At 47.5% G+C, this 21187-nt stretch overlaps 1 protein-coding gene across 1 annotated transcript in view; it reads right to left on the bottom strand.

The window, feature by feature from the left end:
- The window catches only part of LOC119977512 (ferroxidase HEPHL1-like), a 146612-nt gene that overhangs the window by 82446 nt on the left and 42979 nt on the right, over positions 1-21187 (bottom strand). Inside the window, 4 exon segments of the mRNA XM_038818551.1 lie at positions 988-1156; positions 5356-5610; positions 11602-11781; positions 12634-12846. Coding sequence (XP_038674479.1) covers positions 988-1156; positions 5356-5610; positions 11602-11781; positions 12634-12846 — 817 coding nt within the window.

The following is a 21187-nucleotide window of genomic DNA, read 5'->3' as shown; positions in this document are numbered from 1 at the left end:
AAACAACGGGTACGTAGGGACGGAGAATCCGCCCATGATGCCCTGTACAGTTTAAATCCCAGTCCTAATTTTTCAGTGACTCTGTAAGCCTGGATCTATCTGACTCCTCAACATATTTATTATGGACATTGTGTTCATTGCTGTTCAGACAGTTTTATTCATTTTTAATAGCAACTCCACCGGGCAGCACGGTAGCACAGTGGTTAGCACAGTTGCTTCACAGCTCCAGGGTCTCAAGTTCGATTCTCAGCTTGGGTCACTGTCTGTGAGGAGTCTGCACGTTCTCCCAGTGTTTGCATGGGTTTCCTCCGGGTGCTCTGATGACCTCCCACAGTCCAAAGATGTGCAGGTTAGGTGGATTGGCGATGCTAAATTGCCCTTAGTGTCCAAAAAAAAAGATTAGTTGGGGTTACGGGGATAGGGTGGAGGTGTGGGGATAGGGTGAGAGGTGTGGGCTTGGGTAGGGTGCTCTTGCCAAGGGCCGGTGCATACTTGATGGGCCGAATGTGCTCCTTCTGCACTGTACATTCTATGATATCCTCAATTTATTCTTAACTGTCTTTTAACACTCTAGTTCTTTAGCTCTATTTGTTCCCTGGACATTTATAGGTTTGCTCCCTTACATCGTTCCTTATTCCATTATATTTAAGCTCACTGATGTAATTTCAATAACTCCCCTATCCTACATGAAGCCTCTGCCACCTTTGCCTATTTACCCTTTCCACGAGGCCACTGGTCCCATTCCATTGGTACAGTTCCTTCCTATCCCAGCAATAGTGGTAGCGCCACGTGCAAAGGCATACCTTTTCCAACACTAGCTCTTTAGACACTTGTTGACACAACTGACTGGCCTGTCTCTATGCCAATTTGTTATAAGTTTGTTTCTAAATTTACTGTATATATGAGGTAGGATGTCGAGAAGGTTAAAAAGTGCACATAGATTTTTAGTCAGTATTAGAGATTACAGATTGATCGATTTAAAAATACCTTCCTTCTGCATCTAGTGGTTGACCGTTAAATAGGTTCCTGGTTGTGGGACCGTATTTCCACCGCTCCATTTCAGCTGCAATGTAGTACTTTCTCTCTTTACCGGTAAGTGTAGTTTCTGAAGAATTGTGTCCACATTCCTCCACAACAAACAATGCCTGCATGCCAGCTGGAAAACACAACGAGGGAATGCAAATCTTAAATGTTAAAACTGCACCACAATTCAGTAAGAGAAACAAAATAGACAAACCTTTTCCTCGAAGAAGCTGCCTCTCAATGTTATAAAACCAGAAAATGCTAGAAATTCTCAGGCCAGGCAGTATCTGTCGAGAGAGAGAGACAAAGACTAGATTTTATGCGGAGGCAGTGTCACCGCTGCTCCCACCTCCACCAGCACCAGCTGAACTATGTTACTATGGGCAAAGTTTTCTGCTCCTGCCAGCAACAGGAATCGTGGCAGGCAAGGGCACTTAATTTGGCAGGAGGCAAGAAATCTGTTTCCCGACAGTGGGATAACTGCAAATTTTGATCACAGCGGGTATCAAAAGGTCTCCTCCTGCTCCTATCTTCTATGTATCTATGTGAAACTAGCGATCGACTGGAACAGCTCAGTCACCTGGAGGTGGTTTCCACGGGGATAGATTAGATGCCAGGGGCCAACACTCCAGGTAGGCTTCGAGACTCCATATAGGTGCAGGAGGCTATTTGGCTCATGGGGCCAGCATCAACCCTCTGCAAGAGGACCCTATCCCACTCTTATCCCCGTAACCCTACCTTACCTGACTTTGAGAGTCCAAAGTGAGTTTCCTCCGGATGCTCCGGTTTCCTCCCACAGTCCAAAGATGTGCAGGGTAAATGGAGTTGAAATCAACCATGATTGAATGGTGGAGTGGACTCGATGGGCCGAATGGCCTTACTTCCGCTCCTATGTCTTATGGTCTTATGGTGTAATGTCACTGGACCAGTAATTTAGAGGCCCAGGTTAATGCCCTGGGGAGATATGTTCAAATATCTCCCTGGGAGCTGATGAAATACAAATTCAATTAGTTACCTTTTTTTTAAAAATAAAATCTGGAATCCAAAGTTAATCTCAGTAAATTGCCAATTGTTGTAAAAGCCCATCAGGTTTTACCATGCCTTTAGGGAATGAAATCTGCCATCCTTACTTGGTCTGGCCTACATGTGTCTACAGATCCAATGAAATACCCCGGCAAACCAAACCATTCATTCAGTTGTACTAAACCACTACGGAAAAGTCAAAGAAGAATAAAATGGGGTGAACCACTGGAAACAATAATGGCATAACCAGCCATCTAACAGCAGGCTTGTGCCAAAATTCGGACAGCTGTCTTACAGACTAGTCACACACAGCCTGACTTTGTTATACTCACGGAATCATACACTGGCTCGCAACAGGACAGACCCAGCATTGACAGCACCACAGCGGTACAGTCAGGATGGATGCCCTGAAAGTGCTGAACATTGACTCCATGAAATTACATGGTATCAGGTCAAACATGGGCATAGAATCTCCTACTGCCCACTCCTACTGATTACTGCCACCCACCACATGCTCTCCCCCAACCTCAGCTGATCAATCAGTGCTCCATGTTGAATACCAATTGGAGGAAGTGGCAGCAGCACAGAATGTGCAATGTCCATCACCATATGTATGGCACCATTGTTGGAAGCATCTTGAGGGACATATTTGATGCACTGGTCCTATGCCAGGTGCAGAGGGAACCAACAAGAGGGAAAAACCTACTAGACCTTGCCATCACCAATCTGGCTGTCACTGATGCATCTGTCCAGGAGAGCATTGGTAGAGGTGACCACAGCACAGTTTTTGTGAAGATGAAGTCCTATCTTCACAATAAGCATATTTACCACTGTGTTGCATGCACTACCACCGTGCTGAATGGGATAGATTTCAAACTGATCTAGCAACTCAAAGTAGGCACCCATAAGGCAAAGTGGACCATCAGGAGCTGCAGAATTCTATTCAATCACAATCTGTAACCTCATGGCCTGGCATGTCCCTCACTTTACCATCACAAGCAAGCTAATGGATCAACCCAATTCAATAAAGAGTGCAGGAATCCATGCCAGGAGCAGCACCAAGCACACCTACATATGAACTGTCAACCTGATAAACTACAATACAGAACTACTTTCATGCAAAACAGTGAAATCAACATGCAATAGAGACAAATTATCCCACCATCAACAAAGCTCTGCTGTCCTACCACATCCAGTCATGAATGTTGGTGGGCAATTTGACAACTAACAGGGGGCCATAAATATCCCCATCCGCAATGGAGGCGGTAACCAGCAAATCAGTGCAAAAGACAAGGTATGAGCATTCGCATCTGCCAATTCAAGAAATGGCTGAAGGCACGGAATACTACCAAAGGCTATTAGTCCTGACAAAACCCAGAAGTAGTACTGAAGTCTTGTACTTCAGAACTAACTCTACCCCAAGCCAACAACACAACCATTACCCTTCACTGGTAAAATACCCAGGTACATCCAGTCCCTAAAAAGTAGGGCAAATCCAACTTGGCCAATTACTTTCCCAATTATCAGCAAAGTGCTGGAAATAGTCATCAACAGTGCTATCAAAGGAAATTTACACAACAACAACTTGCTCACTGATAAGTCAGAAGTGTTCCACAAGGGTTCCTGACCTCATGACAGACTTGGACCAAGCATGGGCATAAAAGTGAAACTCAAGAAAAGGAGTGGAGAATGACTGCCCTTGACATCAAGGCCACATTTGATAGTGAGGCATCAAAGAGCGCCTGGAAAAACGTAGATCAATTAGAAACAGAGGGGAAACTCTCCACTGGTTGGAGTCATACCTAACACAAAGGAAGATGCTTGTGGTAAGGGACCAATCATCTCAGCCCCAGAAGTTCCCCAAGGTAGTGCCTGAGGCCCAACTACCTTTAGTTACTTCACCACTGACCTTCCTTCCATCATAAGCTCAGAAAGGGGGAGGTTCACTGATGATTTCACAATGTTCAGCACCATTACAATTCCTTGGACACTGAAGCAGTCTGTGTCGAAATGCAACAAGACAGGAATAGCATTCAGGCTTGGATTGATAAATGACCAAGAAACATTCATGACACACAAGTGGCAGGCAATGAACATCTCCAACAAGAGTGAATCTAATTATCTCACCTTTACGTTCAATGACATTACCATCGCTAAATAGCCCACAATCGACATCCTGGGGGTTACCATTGACCAGAAACTGAACTGGACTAGTCATGTAAATACTATGGCTACAGGAGAGGTCAGAGGCTAGGGGCTCTGCAGTGAGTAACTCACCTCCTGACGCCGCAAAATATGTCTGCTACCTACAAGGCACAAGTCAGGAGTGTGCTAGATACGTGCAGCTCCAACAACACGCAAGAGGCTCAACATCATCCAAAAGCAGCCTGTCACCCAGCCACCAAAATTAAACACTAAAACGCAGTAGCAGCAGTAGGTACAACAAAAAAGATGCACTGTAGCCAAGTCTCCTTTGAGAGACCCTCCAAACCCCTGACCTCTACCAGCTAGAAGGACAAGATAAATGGACTCATGGGAACACTACCAGTTGAGGGTTTCCCTCCAAATCACACACTATTCTGACTTCGAATAATATCATTGTTCCTTCACTGTCGCTGGATCAAATCCTGGAACTCCTTCCTAACAGCACTGTGGGTGTACCTACAGAGGTACTGCAGTGTTTCAAGAAGGCAGCTCATCACCACCTTCCCAAGGGCAATTAGGGAGGAGTAATAAATGCTGGCCTAGCCAGCAATACCCACATCCAATGAAATAGTCATTTAAAAATTCCCCAAGTTGAGCCCTTTTCCCCCCTCCCAGGATCAATCCCACCCAACAATGACACTCCTCCCCCTTTCCCCCCCACCACTCCCACAATCGTTTCACCCACTCCGACATGGACCTACTTTGTCATCTGGCCTCCTGTTCATTGTCCATTGGAAGCCAAGCCTATCGGTCAGACTGGATTCTAAGAATGAGCCTGATCAGTTTGAAACTCCAAAGGGTGCAGGGGAATCCCGATATCAGGTTGGCTACACCTTAGCAAACCCATTGTTCCCCAACAGGTCAGCTGTATTAAAATCCAGGCCAAGATTTAGCAGCATAACCAACAGGAGCCATCTCACATTCACTGGGCTACTGGAATCTAAATCCACAGTGGTACCAAGATAAATAACAATCAATAAATAACAAACATTGTTTTTTTAAAAAACTCTCAACCATTAAATCCTCTTCCACGTTCCTAGCAAATAAAATGTAAAACGATTGTTAAATGTTAAAAATGTTAAAGATAGGAAGTCAGCTTCTCACCTTTAATATGGTCATTCACTTGGCAGCTTAACAACCATTTCCCCACATTTCTAGAAACCATCTCCACTGTGACAAAGGTAGCTGGAAAAAGACTGATGACATCCACCTTATGACCCTTGTTAATGAGAGTCTGGCCATGAAAATAGGCTGAATGAATATCAACTTCATTTCCTATTGAAAACAAGTGCCAGGAAACAGGTTGACCGCTGCACATGTTCAGCCCAGGTAAATTTCCAAAAAGAAAGCCGTTGATAGCTGAGGGGTTAAAGCAGAAAGTTTAAAATGAGGCCTTGAAAAGAAACATATTAAACCTTAAAACACTAGCAAAATAATTTTGAAAACAGATTGGTTTCCTTGCTGCTTGTTCAGTCATTTGAGCTGCAAGTTTATGCCAGGATTTAGGAATGCATGAAGTCAGATTATTGCGTGATTTAGCTGCATTACGGTCCCAGTTGATGTTAAAACTGGATGGGAAGATCCCAGAATAGTATCCCGACTCAAAAGACCGTAACTTTTACTTCTGTTTGTAAAACCTGAAGGAACAGAGTCACAGGACTGCTAATTAGTTTTATCAAGAAAAAACATTTATTAAACATGGAAACTTGGAATATAATACAATACTCCTTTACTCTCCCCTTAGCTTCACAATTACACAGATTTTCAGGTCAACGTGTATGGCAAACCATATTTTAAGTTACAAGAGTCTCAGCCACACAATTTGCCTTGAAACACACAAGATGGCTGTGGTCAAATACATTCTCCACTCTAAACCTGAAGTGAATGCCTGTGGTTTATCGCCTCAGAATCCCAACAGGGGATTGTCACATGAGAGTTTCCAAACTCCATTCCCCAAACAAAACTTTAAATCTTCTGTTAGTGATTTACATTATGAAATCCAGCCCGGGTTTTACAAATCACACTTTTAAGCAAAGTTTCTGCTCCAGTTTTAGCAGAAAATCCAGTCCAGGATTTACACCAACCTCTTTAGGATTTCTTTGTCTTGACTGCTGTACGAACTGTTCACAATTGTGTTAACTCTTGATTCCCAGGGTCTAGTAAAAAGGCATCAAATGTTTCATTTACCTCTGAAGTCAGTTGTCCCACTTTAAATCTGGTTATTGCAATTGTATCTTTAACTCTTAGTTAACTCTTCCTTAAATTCTTCTGATAAGTACCTTTGTCTCTGTTCTCTTAACTCCCATGATGTGGAGATGCCGGCGCTGGACTGGGGTGAGCACACTAAGAAGTCTTACAACACCAAGTCCAGGTTCACCTGATGAAGGAGCAGTGCTCCGAAAGCAAGTGATTTGCAACAAACCTGTTGGACTTTAACCTGGTGTTGTAAGACTTCTTACTGTGCTTTTAACTCCAGTCATGTTAGAAATTCTCACTGTCCCAATTCCATGATTTTCTGGACTCTAACTGGTTCTTTAGAAAAGCTTGCATCTTTGCAATTTGCTTGTCCCATCTAGCTTCTCCTGGCAGCATTGAGAGATGTTCACTCCCCAGTGTCCTGTCTCAAACTGCAATATTCCCAGCTAAAACTAAGAACAAAAGGTTTTTTTCCCTTAAAAGAACCTCCTGCAATGCCTGCATACCTCTGCTGGCCTATTTACTCTTCACACCGTAGCCCTCTCTAAGCACAATAAAATCACAGTGGGAATTGAACCCACCCCCACACAGACAAAACGTCTTTCTCCAGTATCTAACTATAGGGTGCGCTTTTCCCACTGTGTGTGCCCAGAGTCGATCTGGGTGTACCGCGTGCATCGTGGGAGAGATCGTGGGAGAGATCCAAATTGGGCTTCACACCAATCGCTAAACCTTGCACAAGTCACCCGACCTGTGGCACCCAGCATGATCTGGGTAAAGCACAGCGATCATATTTAAATAAACCATTAGCCTCATTTAAATATGCGCAGCCTAGTTGAGGCCACATTTTCCCAGTGTCTGGGAGTCACCAGCCGCACCTGAGAAGCCTCAACCAGATGCCGATTAGTATTGGTGTCCACAAGCGGAGGCCAGGCAGGATAGTCACTCAGGGAATCATTGAGCACCCCCCCCCCCCCCCCCCCCCCAGAGATACCCTAGAACTCCACTGGCACCTGGGCACCTTGGTAGCTGACCTGGGTACTCCTGAAACATCCACGTTGCCAGTGCCCGGATGCCAGGTTGACACTACCACAGGTCAGGACCTGAGGGGGGCCATGCTCATGAAAGAGGGTCCTCAGCGACTCCATAGGGGGTGTGCTCATTTGGGCAGGAATACCCATGTTTGTTTAGGGGGGGGGCATTATCAATGAGTGGGAGGGGATAGATCGGGGCACCCTTTCAAATCAGCGCCCCAATCTCCGAGGAGCTGGACTTGCCGACGAGTTCGACTTGCCGACGAGTTCAGCTCCCCACTGTTGAAAACATTTCTACGTGTGGGATTGACGGGGGAAGAAAGTCCCAAAAAAATAAATGTGGGTGAATACCGATCTGGATCTGACCCAAAATGCTGGCGGGAAACATCCTGCCCAACCCGCCCAAAATGACACTTAGTGAATCGTGCCCATTGGCTTTTACAATTCCAGACACAGAAACATTGGGTGGGATTTATCAGGCCCATTAGCCACAGGCACAAATTGCAAGAGGTCCCTGGGCCCTCCCTGTTGATACAATCAAGTTCATGCCCAGGATGGGTGTAAACCTGATTTACATCAATTTGAATGAATTATACGGCCGGATTCTTCCGCCCCGCCCACCGCAGGAACGCCTCGGACGAGGCACGGGCGAGACGCGGATGGGATTCTTCGGTCACCAGGCGGGTGGGGCCAGAGAATCCCGTCCACAATGTCCTTTATAATGTCCTTAGCAAGGTTAAAGTTGAATCTTCAGACCTCCTTAAATCTTCCAACCCACCAGGCATGATGTCAGGTGGGTGGGAATTACTACCGCTTTTTAAAAATTGAACCAGGCGCCTATATGTCCGAGAGGGAGGAAGAAGTGAACACCACTGTCGCCACCTAGCACCAGGAGGTGCTGCAGCTGTTCCTTCTCCTTTGGTTGCTCGTGGGCCCCCGGGTTACTCCATGAGATGGAGGGGCTGGTGCAGTGAGTTCCAGAAGCCGCAATGTCACCTGGTGCTGCCAGTCCTGGAAACCGCCATTACCTGGATCATGATATTGAACCCCTCAGTCCTGGTCCTCACGGACTGAGCCATGCCTCAGAGTTGAATAGTCACGGATCTGATGTCTTTCCCCAGGTTTTCCACTGCAGCCGCCACCCTTGCAATGTCGGCCTGGGTGCCACCAATCACCAGCAACATCTCCTGTGACAGCAGGCTTTGGGACTCCTTCGTTTGGCATTGCAGTCACAGGAATATCTCAGAACCTCCTCCTGGTATTCCCAGCCCTGCTTTTGCATTCAAGAAGCTGAGGGACAAATGTCCCCAGAGGCACAGCGCCTGGCTGGGTACGACTGTGTTCTGGAATCCAGCAGACCTCTGACTGTCCAATTCCTGGGACCTTTCTGCCCCAGCTGATGTACATCAGAAGCAGTGTGGTACTCACCATAAAGCGACCCAGAAACCTGCCAGCTAGGTTCACCCACTGAGGTGCGTTTCTCTGCGATGGTGGATGGTACAGGTGATAACTATGCTACGTTATCTGTGTCCTCCTCAGGAGATTTCCTCCGAGGTGCTTTCAAGGGTGGATGGTGCTGGTTGACAGAGCACGCTCTTTGGTTGATATTCCTACAAGGCAAGGAACATAGTTTTAGTCCATGACCTGGTCATGGGTTTGGTCAACAAGGCACTCACTTGAGACTGATCATTTGAATGAAGGTGCAATGGCTCCTCACTCTTCTCCCACAGGTCAACCACGCTCTCAGCACAGGCCCGCTTCTGCTCCTCCACTGTGAGCTCCATGACTCTCTCCTCGAATGGAGTTGGGATCCCCAGCTAGGGCATTCCACCGCCCGTTTTCTTTCGTTGGTTGTGGACCATCTTCTCTTGTAGGGGATAACATGAGCTGGACGCCTGGCAGGTCAGAGGTTGATACCAGGTGGCATTTGTGGGCAGGAAGGGGGGAGTTCCAAGAGGAGACTGGGAGTACTTTTCCTTGCTGATGGTAGTTGGTCATTCACATTCTCCCAAAGCTGCACACCCATCTCTTGGCCAGGTTGTAGGCACTGACCAGTGTTGCCACCATCTCCCAAGCCAGTTTGGTGACCTTGCTGAAGGGCCTCGTACCAACTGGAGACTCCATCGTTGCCCGCCTCTCCACCACAGCCGGTCTTCCACAGTATCCAACATTTGGGTGAGGGCCCCATCCATAGATTGGTTTATATGCTGCCATCCTCCTGGCTTGAATCAGATCAAGTGCTGTGGAGTCATTTAAATGCAGTGCCCCCTTCCTTGAAGTGGTCAGATGACCCTCGGGATAGACAAATCAGACGCTTAGTGCCTCAGGGGGAAAATATAAACTTTCAAAGTGCTTAAAGTTTGTGATCCGGATTGTCCCATCAAGGCCGGTGGGTATCGCACCAAATTTTCACCAAATGGCAGATTGCCATTTTTAATTAAATCCACGTTACATGATTAATTTTTTTTCAACCTTAGTATTAAGAAGCTCAGTAAGCGTTTATAAGGTAGATCGGTGAAAGAGACAAGGAGGGGACAGTTGGGGTTGATGAGGAGGCAATAATGGGCAAGTTGCTGAACCTTTGGTGAATATCAAGGGACACACAGCTAGGGGGCGGGAACCTCTGGTCTTCTGAGCCAAAATCGGGTGCGACACCACTTTTGTGATGCTCCGCCCCCTCCAAAATGGTGTACTCTTGCTGCATGCCATATGGACGGCTTCAAGACGTTACCCGAGGCCCTCCCAATGATGCTCCGCCCCTGACGCCGTGGGTCTCTCAGCGTGGCGGCTGCAGACTGACTGCAGCGCCGCCACAGTCAGGGGGAGAGCTGATCCGCGGGCAGGGGGGCTTTGGCTGGGGCTGTGGGCACTGGTGGGGGGTGTTCCGGTGCTAGCGAACCAGGCCAAAGGGGGGGCATTATTTGGTAGGCCGGGTCCACGCGCGGCCGGTGCCATGTTGCACGGCGCAGCCACTGCAGGCCGCCCTGCGCGGCCACAGACCCGGCAATTTCCAGCCATATCGGCAGCTGGAGGCGGGTGCTTTATGCTGCGTGCCTGCTAGCCCCACTCACCACGCCGGGTTTCCGGGAGATGGATTCAAACCTGGGACCGGGTCAGCCGAGAAAGAATAATGACAACTTGTATTTATGTAGCACTATTAATGTAGTAAAACATCCCAAGACAGTACTCAGGAGCACAATGAGACAAACAGTGACAGAGCCAGTGAAGAAGACATGAGAATGGACGGTTGTCTCAGAAGTAGCTTATAAGACCATCTTTATTGGGGAAAGAGAGACAGGCAAAGAGGTTTAAGGAGAGAATTTCACAGCTTCCTGCCCAACAAAAGACAGGAGAAATGTAGGCCCGATCAATCGGCCTCATCGCGCCCGACTCGGTGATGCGACAAGGCCGTTAATTCTCGCAAGAAGCCTCGTGCATGATTTACGACGCACAGGACACTTTGCAAGATCTAGTGAGATGTCACGATCTGGATCTCACCCTCACTGGAGTGGATCCAGATTTGCATACTTAAGTGAGCAGTTAGTGTCTCCCAGGCGATTGGAGACCCCGAGGTGGTTGGGCTCTGGATAGGGTGGCACCCCAATATCACCCAGGCACCCTGGCACTGCTAATTGCTTTGCTCACCAGCTGTGCTGGCGGGGAATCTACCACGGGGCGGGGGCATCTTTGGTGGGACAGGGTGATCCCGTTTGTTGGAAGGGCCAGGATCCTGGTCTCGGAGAGACATGACCTGGTTGTAAACTGGCGACAGGGAGGAGACAATATGAAACATCCCAATATTGAAGTCTGTGCTTGGAGGAAATTGACTTGTAGATAAGGTGGCTTCAGCTTGGAGCACCCACTAACCAAATTATGGTATTCTCTGCAGCCAAATTACTGCATTATCTCAAATTGCCTAAATAAATAAAACAAATAGAAAATCGCTGCAAATCAATGTCTACGGCAGCGGTGAACTTTAAATCCTGAGACCATTGTAACATTCACATCCGTGTTATTAATGTGCTCTTATAATTCCCACGTGTAAAGCGCTCCCCCAGAAATTATAAAAAATTGTTACAAGAGAATGAGGAGTAAAAGCAAATCAGATTAAAATACCCACAATGCATTTTGTTGCTTTCCTGAAAAGCTTCATCATCTTTGTCAACCGAAGATGGCAGAGTGCAGTATTTATTTATATTATCATCTAAATACCAGCTCAGATTCTCATCTGCCACACTGAACATCACGACAAAGTCCTGGTCAACATCTTTACGTTTCAGTGTCACATCATCCAGAATTCCTGCCAACATTAAAGCAGAACAAAGGATTTAGTCTGAAGTTAGGAAATGTGTTTTCTCCTTTCACAAGGCTAAACCTACAGGTCTCCCCTTATTTAGATTCAAAATACTAAATTCTGTTCAATTTGTTGGTTCACATACAGACAGTCCGTTTGCAGAATAAAAACTGTCTGACAGTATCTGTGACTGAAACAGAATGAATATTTTGAGTCCAATGTGACTGTTACGGTTCAGTTATGAGTTACAGAAAATTTACAGAATTTACAGTGCAGAAGGAGGCCATTCGGCCCATCGAGTCTGCACCGGCTCCTGGAAAGAGCACCCTACCCAAGGTTAACACCTCCACCCTATCCCCATAACCCAGTAACCCCACCCAACACCAAGGGCAATTTTGGACACTAAGGGCAATTTATCATGGCCAATCCACCTAACCTGCACATCTTTGGACTGTGGGAGGAAACCGGAGCACCCGGAGGAAACCCACGCACACACGGGGAGGAACTGCAGACTCCGCACAGACAGTGACCCAAGCCGGAATCGAACCTGGGACCCTGGAGCTGTGAAGCGATTGTGCTATCCACAATGCTACCGTGCGTTAATGAGAGTCAATATTTCAGACCTGCCTGCAGAACAAGTTGAGCTATTGAATGAGGGAAATCGAGATCCTTTAACCATTGTTCTATAACCCTGATCTTTGAATGGTTCTATTTTGAACACTATCCAGTTTTAAGGCCTACCCAAGTCCAGTAAGTGTTATTCAAGGTAAAGTTTTTAAATCTGGTGAACTAATTTCAAGTTTAGTGACCTAGAATTCAGTATGCACGGATAATTCAACCAAGAGGGATGTACTGTACCTTTCTTACATGTCAACAATGCTCCAATCAAACCTGAGGAAATATCCCTAGGTGCATCAACATGGGAATGGTAAATCCAGGTTAAACAAGCAGGGTCAGCATCTGTAGGCGCATACTCCTTCTTTACTACCCATGTGTACATGTGACTTCCCCCTGGTGGAACAGCATCATCCATCTTGTGTTTACCTGATGCACCGTCAGGATAGAAAGCACCTGTAAGGAAGAACTCATTTGTAACACGTGTACTGATATCTCTCGGAATTCATCAAAGGTTAGTGTGTAAAAGCGAGTTTGCATCAATGGTCACTGGTCAACTGCAGAATATTGCTGATCAAAACAATTAGAAATGTAATTGCAAGCAGTAGAGCTCAATCACTAAACAAAGGTAGAACGGCGTCAGATGGGAAATGTGTTGAAAAAGGGAAGGAACATATAAAGAAATGTCCTTGTGATCTGGTAAAGAAGAAATACGTTTTCAGCAAGAAATAGGGAAGGGTCTCTAAATTTTATGGAGCACTTTTCTGCACATTTTCTTGGTGTTGTAAGAGAAAAATTCCTCTAAATAAAGGCTGAATTCAAATCTTCACCATGAGAAAACATCTAGCAGAGTCAGAATGGTTAGAGTCATACTATAATTATCTCACATAAACTTCTGTCCTCTTAATGTGAACTGGCAAATGCGATCACGTGGAACAATTCTAGATCTAACTGGTAATCCTAAAGCGGAGTTCTACTCAGCTGATTGATGGCCCATTCTAAGATATTTGCAATGTGCAGAATCTAACTATAAAAAATTAGAGGAAACCAGGACAGTTCTACAAATGATAAACAAGCAAGGGGAAAGTTTGATTCAAGCTCTTTTCTGGCGAAGAATGTGCCTCCATCCTTTTAATACAGGCCACAAGCAAATGTCCTGCTATCTCCATGCCCTGCTGACTCATCCCCGTCTCAACAGGGGAGGGGATCCAGCAGTATGTGCAGCTGGTGCAATTCACAACCTCTTAAAAGGCGACTGCTCCTCTGAAAGGGAAGCTGCATTCATTCAATTGGAGCTGCTGCAGACCGTCTCTCGAGAACTTGGCCGGAAAAATAAGTACAACGAGAGGACCAATAGGCAAGAGAGGGGTTCACAGGTTTTCAGATGCGGCGTGGGAGGCATTAGTACAAAAGATGGAAAGGAGCAAAACTGCCATATACTGGAAGAGCATAGGAGGCCCTCAAGGCACATCCTGAGAAAGGAAGGTGAGCTAGTAAGCAGGGAGGTAAATTTGAAGGGGGTGGCACAGAAGACCTGGCTGCACTGCTGGTCAAGGCCAGTGAATGCTCATTTACATGATGGCTACTGCTCACTGCTCCATCAACATCTCACTCTGTGCACCACAGCCTTATCATTCACTCAACAGCAATCAGGACTCAGGCCTAATCCTCAGGTAGTCTACCTCACTCTGCCACACGTGCCCTAAGGCAGTCAGCCTCATACCCACTTTTCTCAGCTGCCACAGACCTCCAGCTATTCCACTACAGCAGGCACATCAATCAAACTCAGTGGCTGGAATTTTCTGGTCTTTCTCACTGGAGGAAGCTTCCGATCCCGCCAATAGCGAACCCCCATTGCAGGTTTCCCAGTGGTGAGCGGTGCATAGAACAGGAAACCCCGTCGTTAAGAATTGGAGAAAATGAAGATAAAAAAATGGAAATGGGATTAAAATAAAAGAGGGCGTTGATAAGGGCAGCTGTCTGAAGAGACTTTGAGATGCAAATTAGCAACCAATGAGAATAGCAAGTGTTAACCTATGTGAGCAGAGGAAAACAATGTGGTGTAGAAGAGCGGCCATTTTGGCAGTATTTGTTTTAAATGCACCCATTTGGTACAAGTTACAGGCCCCTGTCTGCTCACTCTGCTGACTGTGTCCTGTAAATGTCCACAGTTCCTCTGGTCATTTGGGAGCCCACCCAGGCAGCGGCACTGGAAACCCTCAGACCCCAGCTGACCCATAGAACGTAGAGTATACAGTGCAGACGGAGGCCATTTGGCCCATCGAGTCTGCACCAACCCACTTAAACCCTCACTTCCAACCTATCCCCGTAACCCAATAACCCCTCCTAACTTTGTTTGGTCACTAGGGGAATTTATCATGGCCAATCCACCTAACCTGCATGTCTTTGAACTGTGGGAAGAAACCGAAGCACCCGGAGGAAACTCACGTAGACACGGGGAGAACGTGCAGACTCCGCACAGACAGTGACCCAGTGGGGAATCGAACCTGGGACCCTGGTGCTGTGAAGCCACAGTGCTAACCAATTGTGCTACCGTGCAGCCCTGGCCAGGATGGGTGTGGACAAGCTCAATCAGTGGCACACCAGGTGCTGGCACTCATCAGAAGCACTGTCCTACTGCAGGGGAATAGCAGAGTTCACACCAAACAAAGGATACATGCACCGTGACATACTGCCCTTCTCAGGGCAGAGGCCTCAACAGTTACACTATCAGCTAGCCCACTCCACAAGGCCATTAACTGTCCACCATCTTCCTGCACCCATCCATCCTGCGCCCAGTCAGATTGTCACACCCAGAACCCACTGCAACTGCGCTCCCACCAGGCGGACACTTCCCTGCCTGACCCAATCTGTAGGACCTGCCCACACACAAGCATGGAGTCAATTGGTGGCACATAGTGACCCTCCCAACCAGGTGCCACCCTGCTGGCAATTTAACACATGGCCCACCCAGTGAGGGAACCCACAGTAGACCCCACTGGGGAGACAGGACAGGGGCCACAGAGCCTATCCCTGACACAGGCTGCGGCAGCCACCAGTACCCCTGGTGAGGATAGAGGCTCCCCATATCACAAGCTCGGTGCCATTCACTGATGGGGACAGGGGTGCAGTGTGGAAGGCCACATATCGGGTGGAATGGCTGAGGGGTGGGGGATTTGGAGCTGAAATGCAACTCAGAGTCACCATGTAGCCTGTTGGATGTGAATGGGCAAGGGAATACTCATCTTGCTAACATGTCTCCCCCCCCCCCCCCCACCCCCTGCAGATAATTAATTTTGAAGTGAAGCCAGGAATGTTCACTAACTACCTAGCCATAGCTGCCATGGCAGACGCACGGACACTGGGAGACATACGGCCTGTTGGGGAGGACCCTGCACAAGAGGAGCCTGCCCCCAGAAGAGCAGGGGCAAGCTAGTGAAGTTCCAGTGCCAGCCATTCAATAGGCCGAGGTGTGCAGGAGGCCCTGCATCCATCAGTGCCTGTCCTTTGAGGAAATACCGGACCGCCTGTGCTGCCAAAGACTTTGGCGAACCAGGAAGACCATGCGCCACCTGTGCCAGATAATGGCACACCTGGCACCATGTTGGCGGGAAGGCAATACCTATTCCCTGTGGCTGTCAAGGTGACGGTCGCCTTGAACATTTATGCACCTGGGTCTCTTCAGCGGCTGAGTGGGGATCTGTCTGGTATCTCGCAGACCTCTGTGCGCCAGTGCATCTGCATTGTGTCGGAAGCTCTATACGCCCGACATCTGCTAACGACAGCTGGTACAAACAAAGATAGCTGATTTACTTTGATTGATGACTGGGGAGGTGGGAGGTGTGTGTGTGTGTGTGTGGGGGGGGGGGGGGGGGGGGGGGGGGGGGAGAGTGAGAGTAAAACTACACAAAGTATAATGGTTAATGGGAACCAAAGCAACAGGTCAGTATGCAAGGAGAAGATAGAGATTAATAGCATGAACAGTCAGGGCCAGTCTAACGACTGCGGAGGGGAAGGGAAACCTAAAAAAAAATCAAAGTGTAAGATGACTGTTGGAGTGAAAGTTGGGGATGAGGCCGAGTGTTATCAGCGATTATTAAAGGAGGTCAGAACGTGTGGAAAGTATAGTGCACAAGAAAATCCTGCAAGGGAAAGGCAAATCAGTGGGACATATTTAAAAACCTTGTACTTAAAAGCACGCAATAGTTGGAATAAGGTCAATGAGCTGATGGCACAAATAGAGACAAATGGGTATGATTTGGGATCACTGAAATATGGTTGCAGGAGCTCTAGGACTGGGAGTTGAGTGTCCAAGGGTACTTAGTATTCCAAAAGGATAAACAGGATGGGACATCAGGTGGAGTAACTTTATTGGTAAAGGTAACATCAAGGCTATATTAAGAAATTATATAGGCACTAAGGCACTATTCAAAATATTGAATGGATCTGGGTGGATTTAAAAAACAAGGGAAGAAAACTCCTTGGTAGGAGTAATATACAGGCCCCTGAGTAATTATTTTCTTCCAAAGTGGGGCATAGTTTAAACCAAGAGATAATGAGGGCTTGTGAGAAGGGCACAACGGTAATCATGGGTGATTTTAATACGCACATTGACTGGACTAATCAAATTGGCAAGAGGGAGATTTCATAGAGTGTATGAGTGATTGTTTCGTCGAGCAATGTTTATGGAGCTAACCAGGGAGCAGGCTATTTTAGATTCAGGATTATGTAACGAAGAAGGTTGATAAATAGTCTTGTCATTAAGGATCCTCTTGGAAGGAGTGATCACAGCATGCTAGAATTTCAAATTCAGATTGAGCGAGAGAAGATGGAGTGAAATATTAGAGTTTTGGCGTTGGGCAGAGCAAATTATACAGGCTTGAGGAAAGAGTTGGCCCAAGTAGACTGGGCAAAGATAATTGAGGGTGAGGAACAATGGTGGATGTTCAGAGTGATATTAAATACTTCTCAATTGAAGTATATTGCTGAGAGGAAGAGGAATTGTTAAAGGGAGAAAAAAGTTCCATGGCTAAACAAGGAAGTCAAGGAAGATATAAAGGCAAAAACTAGGGCATACCATACTGCAAAAGCTAGTGGTAAGCTGGAGGATTGGGAGAACTTTCAGAATAAGGCTACTAAAATGAGAACCAAGACAAACTATGAAAAGGAAACTAGCAGAAAACAAACACGGATACCAAAAGCTTCTATAAGTATATAAAGAGGAGAATAGCTAAAGTAAATGTTGGCCCTTTATAGGAAAATACTGGTGAAGTAAGAATGGGGAACACAGAGATGGCGGAACCAATATTTTACCTCTGTCTTCATGGTAGAAGATTATTTAAAATTCATAAAACTACAGTTAATGCAGAGGAACTTGGTGCAATAACCATCACTAGGGTGAAGGTATTGAATAAACTAATAGGATTAAAGGCAGATAAGTCTCTGGGACCTGATGGCCAGCACCCCAGAGTGTTAAGGGAAGTTGACAGCAGAGATAGTGGATGCATTGGTTATGGTATTTCAGAATTGCCTGGATACTGGAAGGGTTCCGACGGATTGGAACGTGACACCCCTATTCAAAAAGGGAGAGACAAAAAGTAGGAAACTATAGACTGGTTAGCTTGGCCTCTGTGGTGGTGAAGTTGCAAGAATCAATCATTAAGGAGATAACTGAACATTTGGAAAGACAAAGCTCAATCCACCATTGTCAGCATGGTTTTACGAAGGGCAAGTCATACTTGACAAACATGCTCGAGTTCTTTGATGTGGGGGAACTGTGGATGTGGTATATCTAGATTTCCAGAAGGCATATGACAAGGTGCCACATAAAGACTGATCCAGGAGGGCGAGATCGCAGGGGATTGGGCATAGAATACAAGATTGGATCGAGGATTCGCTGACTGACAGAAAGCAGAGGGTTGGGATAAATGTGTCTTCTCCGGTTGGTGAACTGTAACTAGCGGGGTTCCGCAGAGTTCAGTTATCGGACCTCAGCTGTTTACAATCTATATAAATGATCTGCAAGCAGCGACAGAGTGTAATGTAGCAAAATGTGTAGTTGAAAAGAAAATAGGTGGGAAAGAAGGCAGTGAAGAGGAGGTAAAGATTTTACAGACGGATATAGATAGGCTAGGAGATTGGGCCATAATTTGGCAGTTGGAGTTTAATGTAGATAAGTGTGAGATTGTCCATTTTGCCAAAAAAAATAGAAAAGCAAATTATTATCGAAATGGAAAACTGATTCAAAATCCATATGGGCAACCGGATCTGGGTGTCTTAACTCGCAAATTGGGAGCATTCATGGAACAGATGGTGGCAGTAGTCCCTTGGTGATTCCTACATCCTGGTGAGAAGGAATTCTCATTCTTTTCACCAGTGCACAAGGTATACACAGGATCAACTTCTTTGCAGTGGGGAAATTGGTGCTTCCAGAAATAGTCAGAGCGGAATACTCCGCAGTAGTCCTCTCCGACCACGCTCCACATTACACAAATGGAAGGTTGGAAACAGGCCATGCCCAACGCCCCATATGGAGGTTGGGCACAGACCTCTTGGTCAACAAGGTCTTCTGCCAGAAAACATCACAGGCCATAGGCGAGTAAGTTACTAATAACCAGAACGGAGAAGTCTCACTTTCCACTGAAGTCGGTGATTAGGGGAGAGATTGTAGCCTATAAGGCTCGTAGAGCTAGGGAAGAGAGAGTGGCCAGGCAGCAACTGATTGACCTCCAGGATGGAGGTCAACAGAAAATACCTCAAGGCCCCGTTCGTAGAGCTTCTGATGGAGATGAAAAAACTACAAATGGACTTTAACCTGCTATCCACCAGGACGGGCAATGCACCAACTCTGCCAGACATGGGGACCTTTTATGAGCACGGAGAGAATGCAAGCCACCTGTTGGCTCACCAGCTAAGAAAGCAGAAAGCCATGCGATTGGTAGCCGAATCAAAAATAGTCACCACGCATCTGAGTCCTTCTACCGGGGACTGTACACCTCCAAGCCCCCAACAGGGACTCGGGGATTAAACGGTTCCTCGATGGACTGGATATGACAATTATGGGAGATAATAGACTGAGGAAGCTAGAAACACCAATAGAACTGGGAGAGATCATAGAAAGCATCAGCTCCATACAGGTGGCGAAGCCGCTCGGACCAGACAAATTCTCAGCAGACTTCTATAAGAAATTCACACCAGCCTTGGCCCTGCACCTACGGAGGTTGTTCGCAGATTCGATAGCGAGGGGCACACTTCCTCCAACGCTAATGCAGGCCACTATATCATTGAAACCAAAGAAAGACAATGATCCCAATGGAATGCGGATGATATAGACCCATTTCGCTGCTCAACGTAGACGCAAAAATACTCGCGAAATTCCTGGCCAAGCGACTGGAGAACTGCGTATCACATAGGCTTTGTCAAGAGTAGACAGCTAACAGCGAACATCAGACAGCTGCTAATGTACACTGACCCCATATGGGGAGGGAACGCCAGAGGTGATCATCTCTCTGGACGCAGAAAAGACCTTCAACAGAGTCATATGGAAGTACCTCTTTGAGGTATCAGAACGGTTTGGGCTAGGAGCAGGGGGCAGGATTCTCTCAGCCCGGGGCCGGGCCAGAAAATCGGCGCGACCGGCGCAAATCGCGCCACACCGACCTGGCACCGGGACGCGATTCTCCGCAGAGTTCTACGCGGCCCCCCCCGGATGGGCCGAGCGGCTGAAGCAAAAAACCCGAGTCCCGCTGGCGCCATTCTAACCTGCTCTCAGCCGGCGGGACCTCGGCATGGAAGGGTCCGGGGGCGGCCTCCGTTGTGGCCTGCGATCGGGGCCCACCAATCGACGGGCCGGCCTCACGTGCTGGAAGCCTCCTTTCTTCTGCGCCGGCCCCTGTAGCCCTATGCCATGTTGCATCGGAGCTGGCGCGGAGAAGGGAGCCACTGCGCATGCTCGTGTTAGCGCCGGTGCTACTGCGCATGCACGGACCCCGCGGCGCCCAGTTGACGCCGGGATCAGCAGCTGGAGCGGCGAGGGTCACTCCAGTGCCGTGCTGGCCCCCTGTGGGGGCCAGAATTGCTGATCCTGCAGCCATGTTCGCATTTCCGACGGCGTCAACACTTAGCCTCAGGATCACAGAATCCCGCCCAGGGTTCCCCTCGTGGGTGAAACTGCTGTACAATGTCCCCAAGGTGAGCAGTCAGACCAATACCATCAGCTCTGAATACTTCCTGCTGTACAGAGGCACCAGGCATAGATGGCCATTGTTCCACTCCTGCTCGCCCTGACAATCGAACCCCTGCCGATCGCTCTGCGAGGTGTGAAAGGCTGGAAGGGCATCCGAAGAGGAGACAGAGGGCAGAGTCTCACTCCATGCGGATGACCTGCTCCTCTACATCCCAGAACCAAAGAACAGCCGGAAAGTAATCTTGAAGCTCCTGGAAGAATTTGAGGCCTCCTCAGGTTACAAACTCAACCTGGGTAAGAGAGAGGCATTCACGGTGAACCCCAATGGGGGAGGGAGAGAGCTGGAGGGGCTATCATTCAAACTAAAGCAAATGCCGCTATCTGGAGATCCAGATAGCCCACGACTGGACACGGATCCACAAGCAGAATTTGACCAGTCTGGTGGAGGAAGTTAAAAAGGACCTACACAGATGGGATGCACAGCCGCTTTCTCCGGCGTGGAAGGGTTCAGACGACCAGGATGAACATGATGTCAAGGTTTCTCTTCCTGTTCAAATCCATGCCGATATTCATGCGTGCATGAGGGTTTGGGGGGGGGGGGGGGGGGGGGGG

This window comes from Scyliorhinus canicula, chromosome 14, assembly GCF_902713615.1.
Source record: "Scyliorhinus canicula chromosome 14, sScyCan1.1, whole genome shotgun sequence".
NCBI classification, from domain to species: domain Eukaryota; kingdom Metazoa; phylum Chordata; class Chondrichthyes; order Carcharhiniformes; family Scyliorhinidae; genus Scyliorhinus; species Scyliorhinus canicula.
The sequence above is the reverse complement of the archived record's forward strand: the minus strand, read 5'-3'. Positions and strand labels throughout refer to the sequence as shown.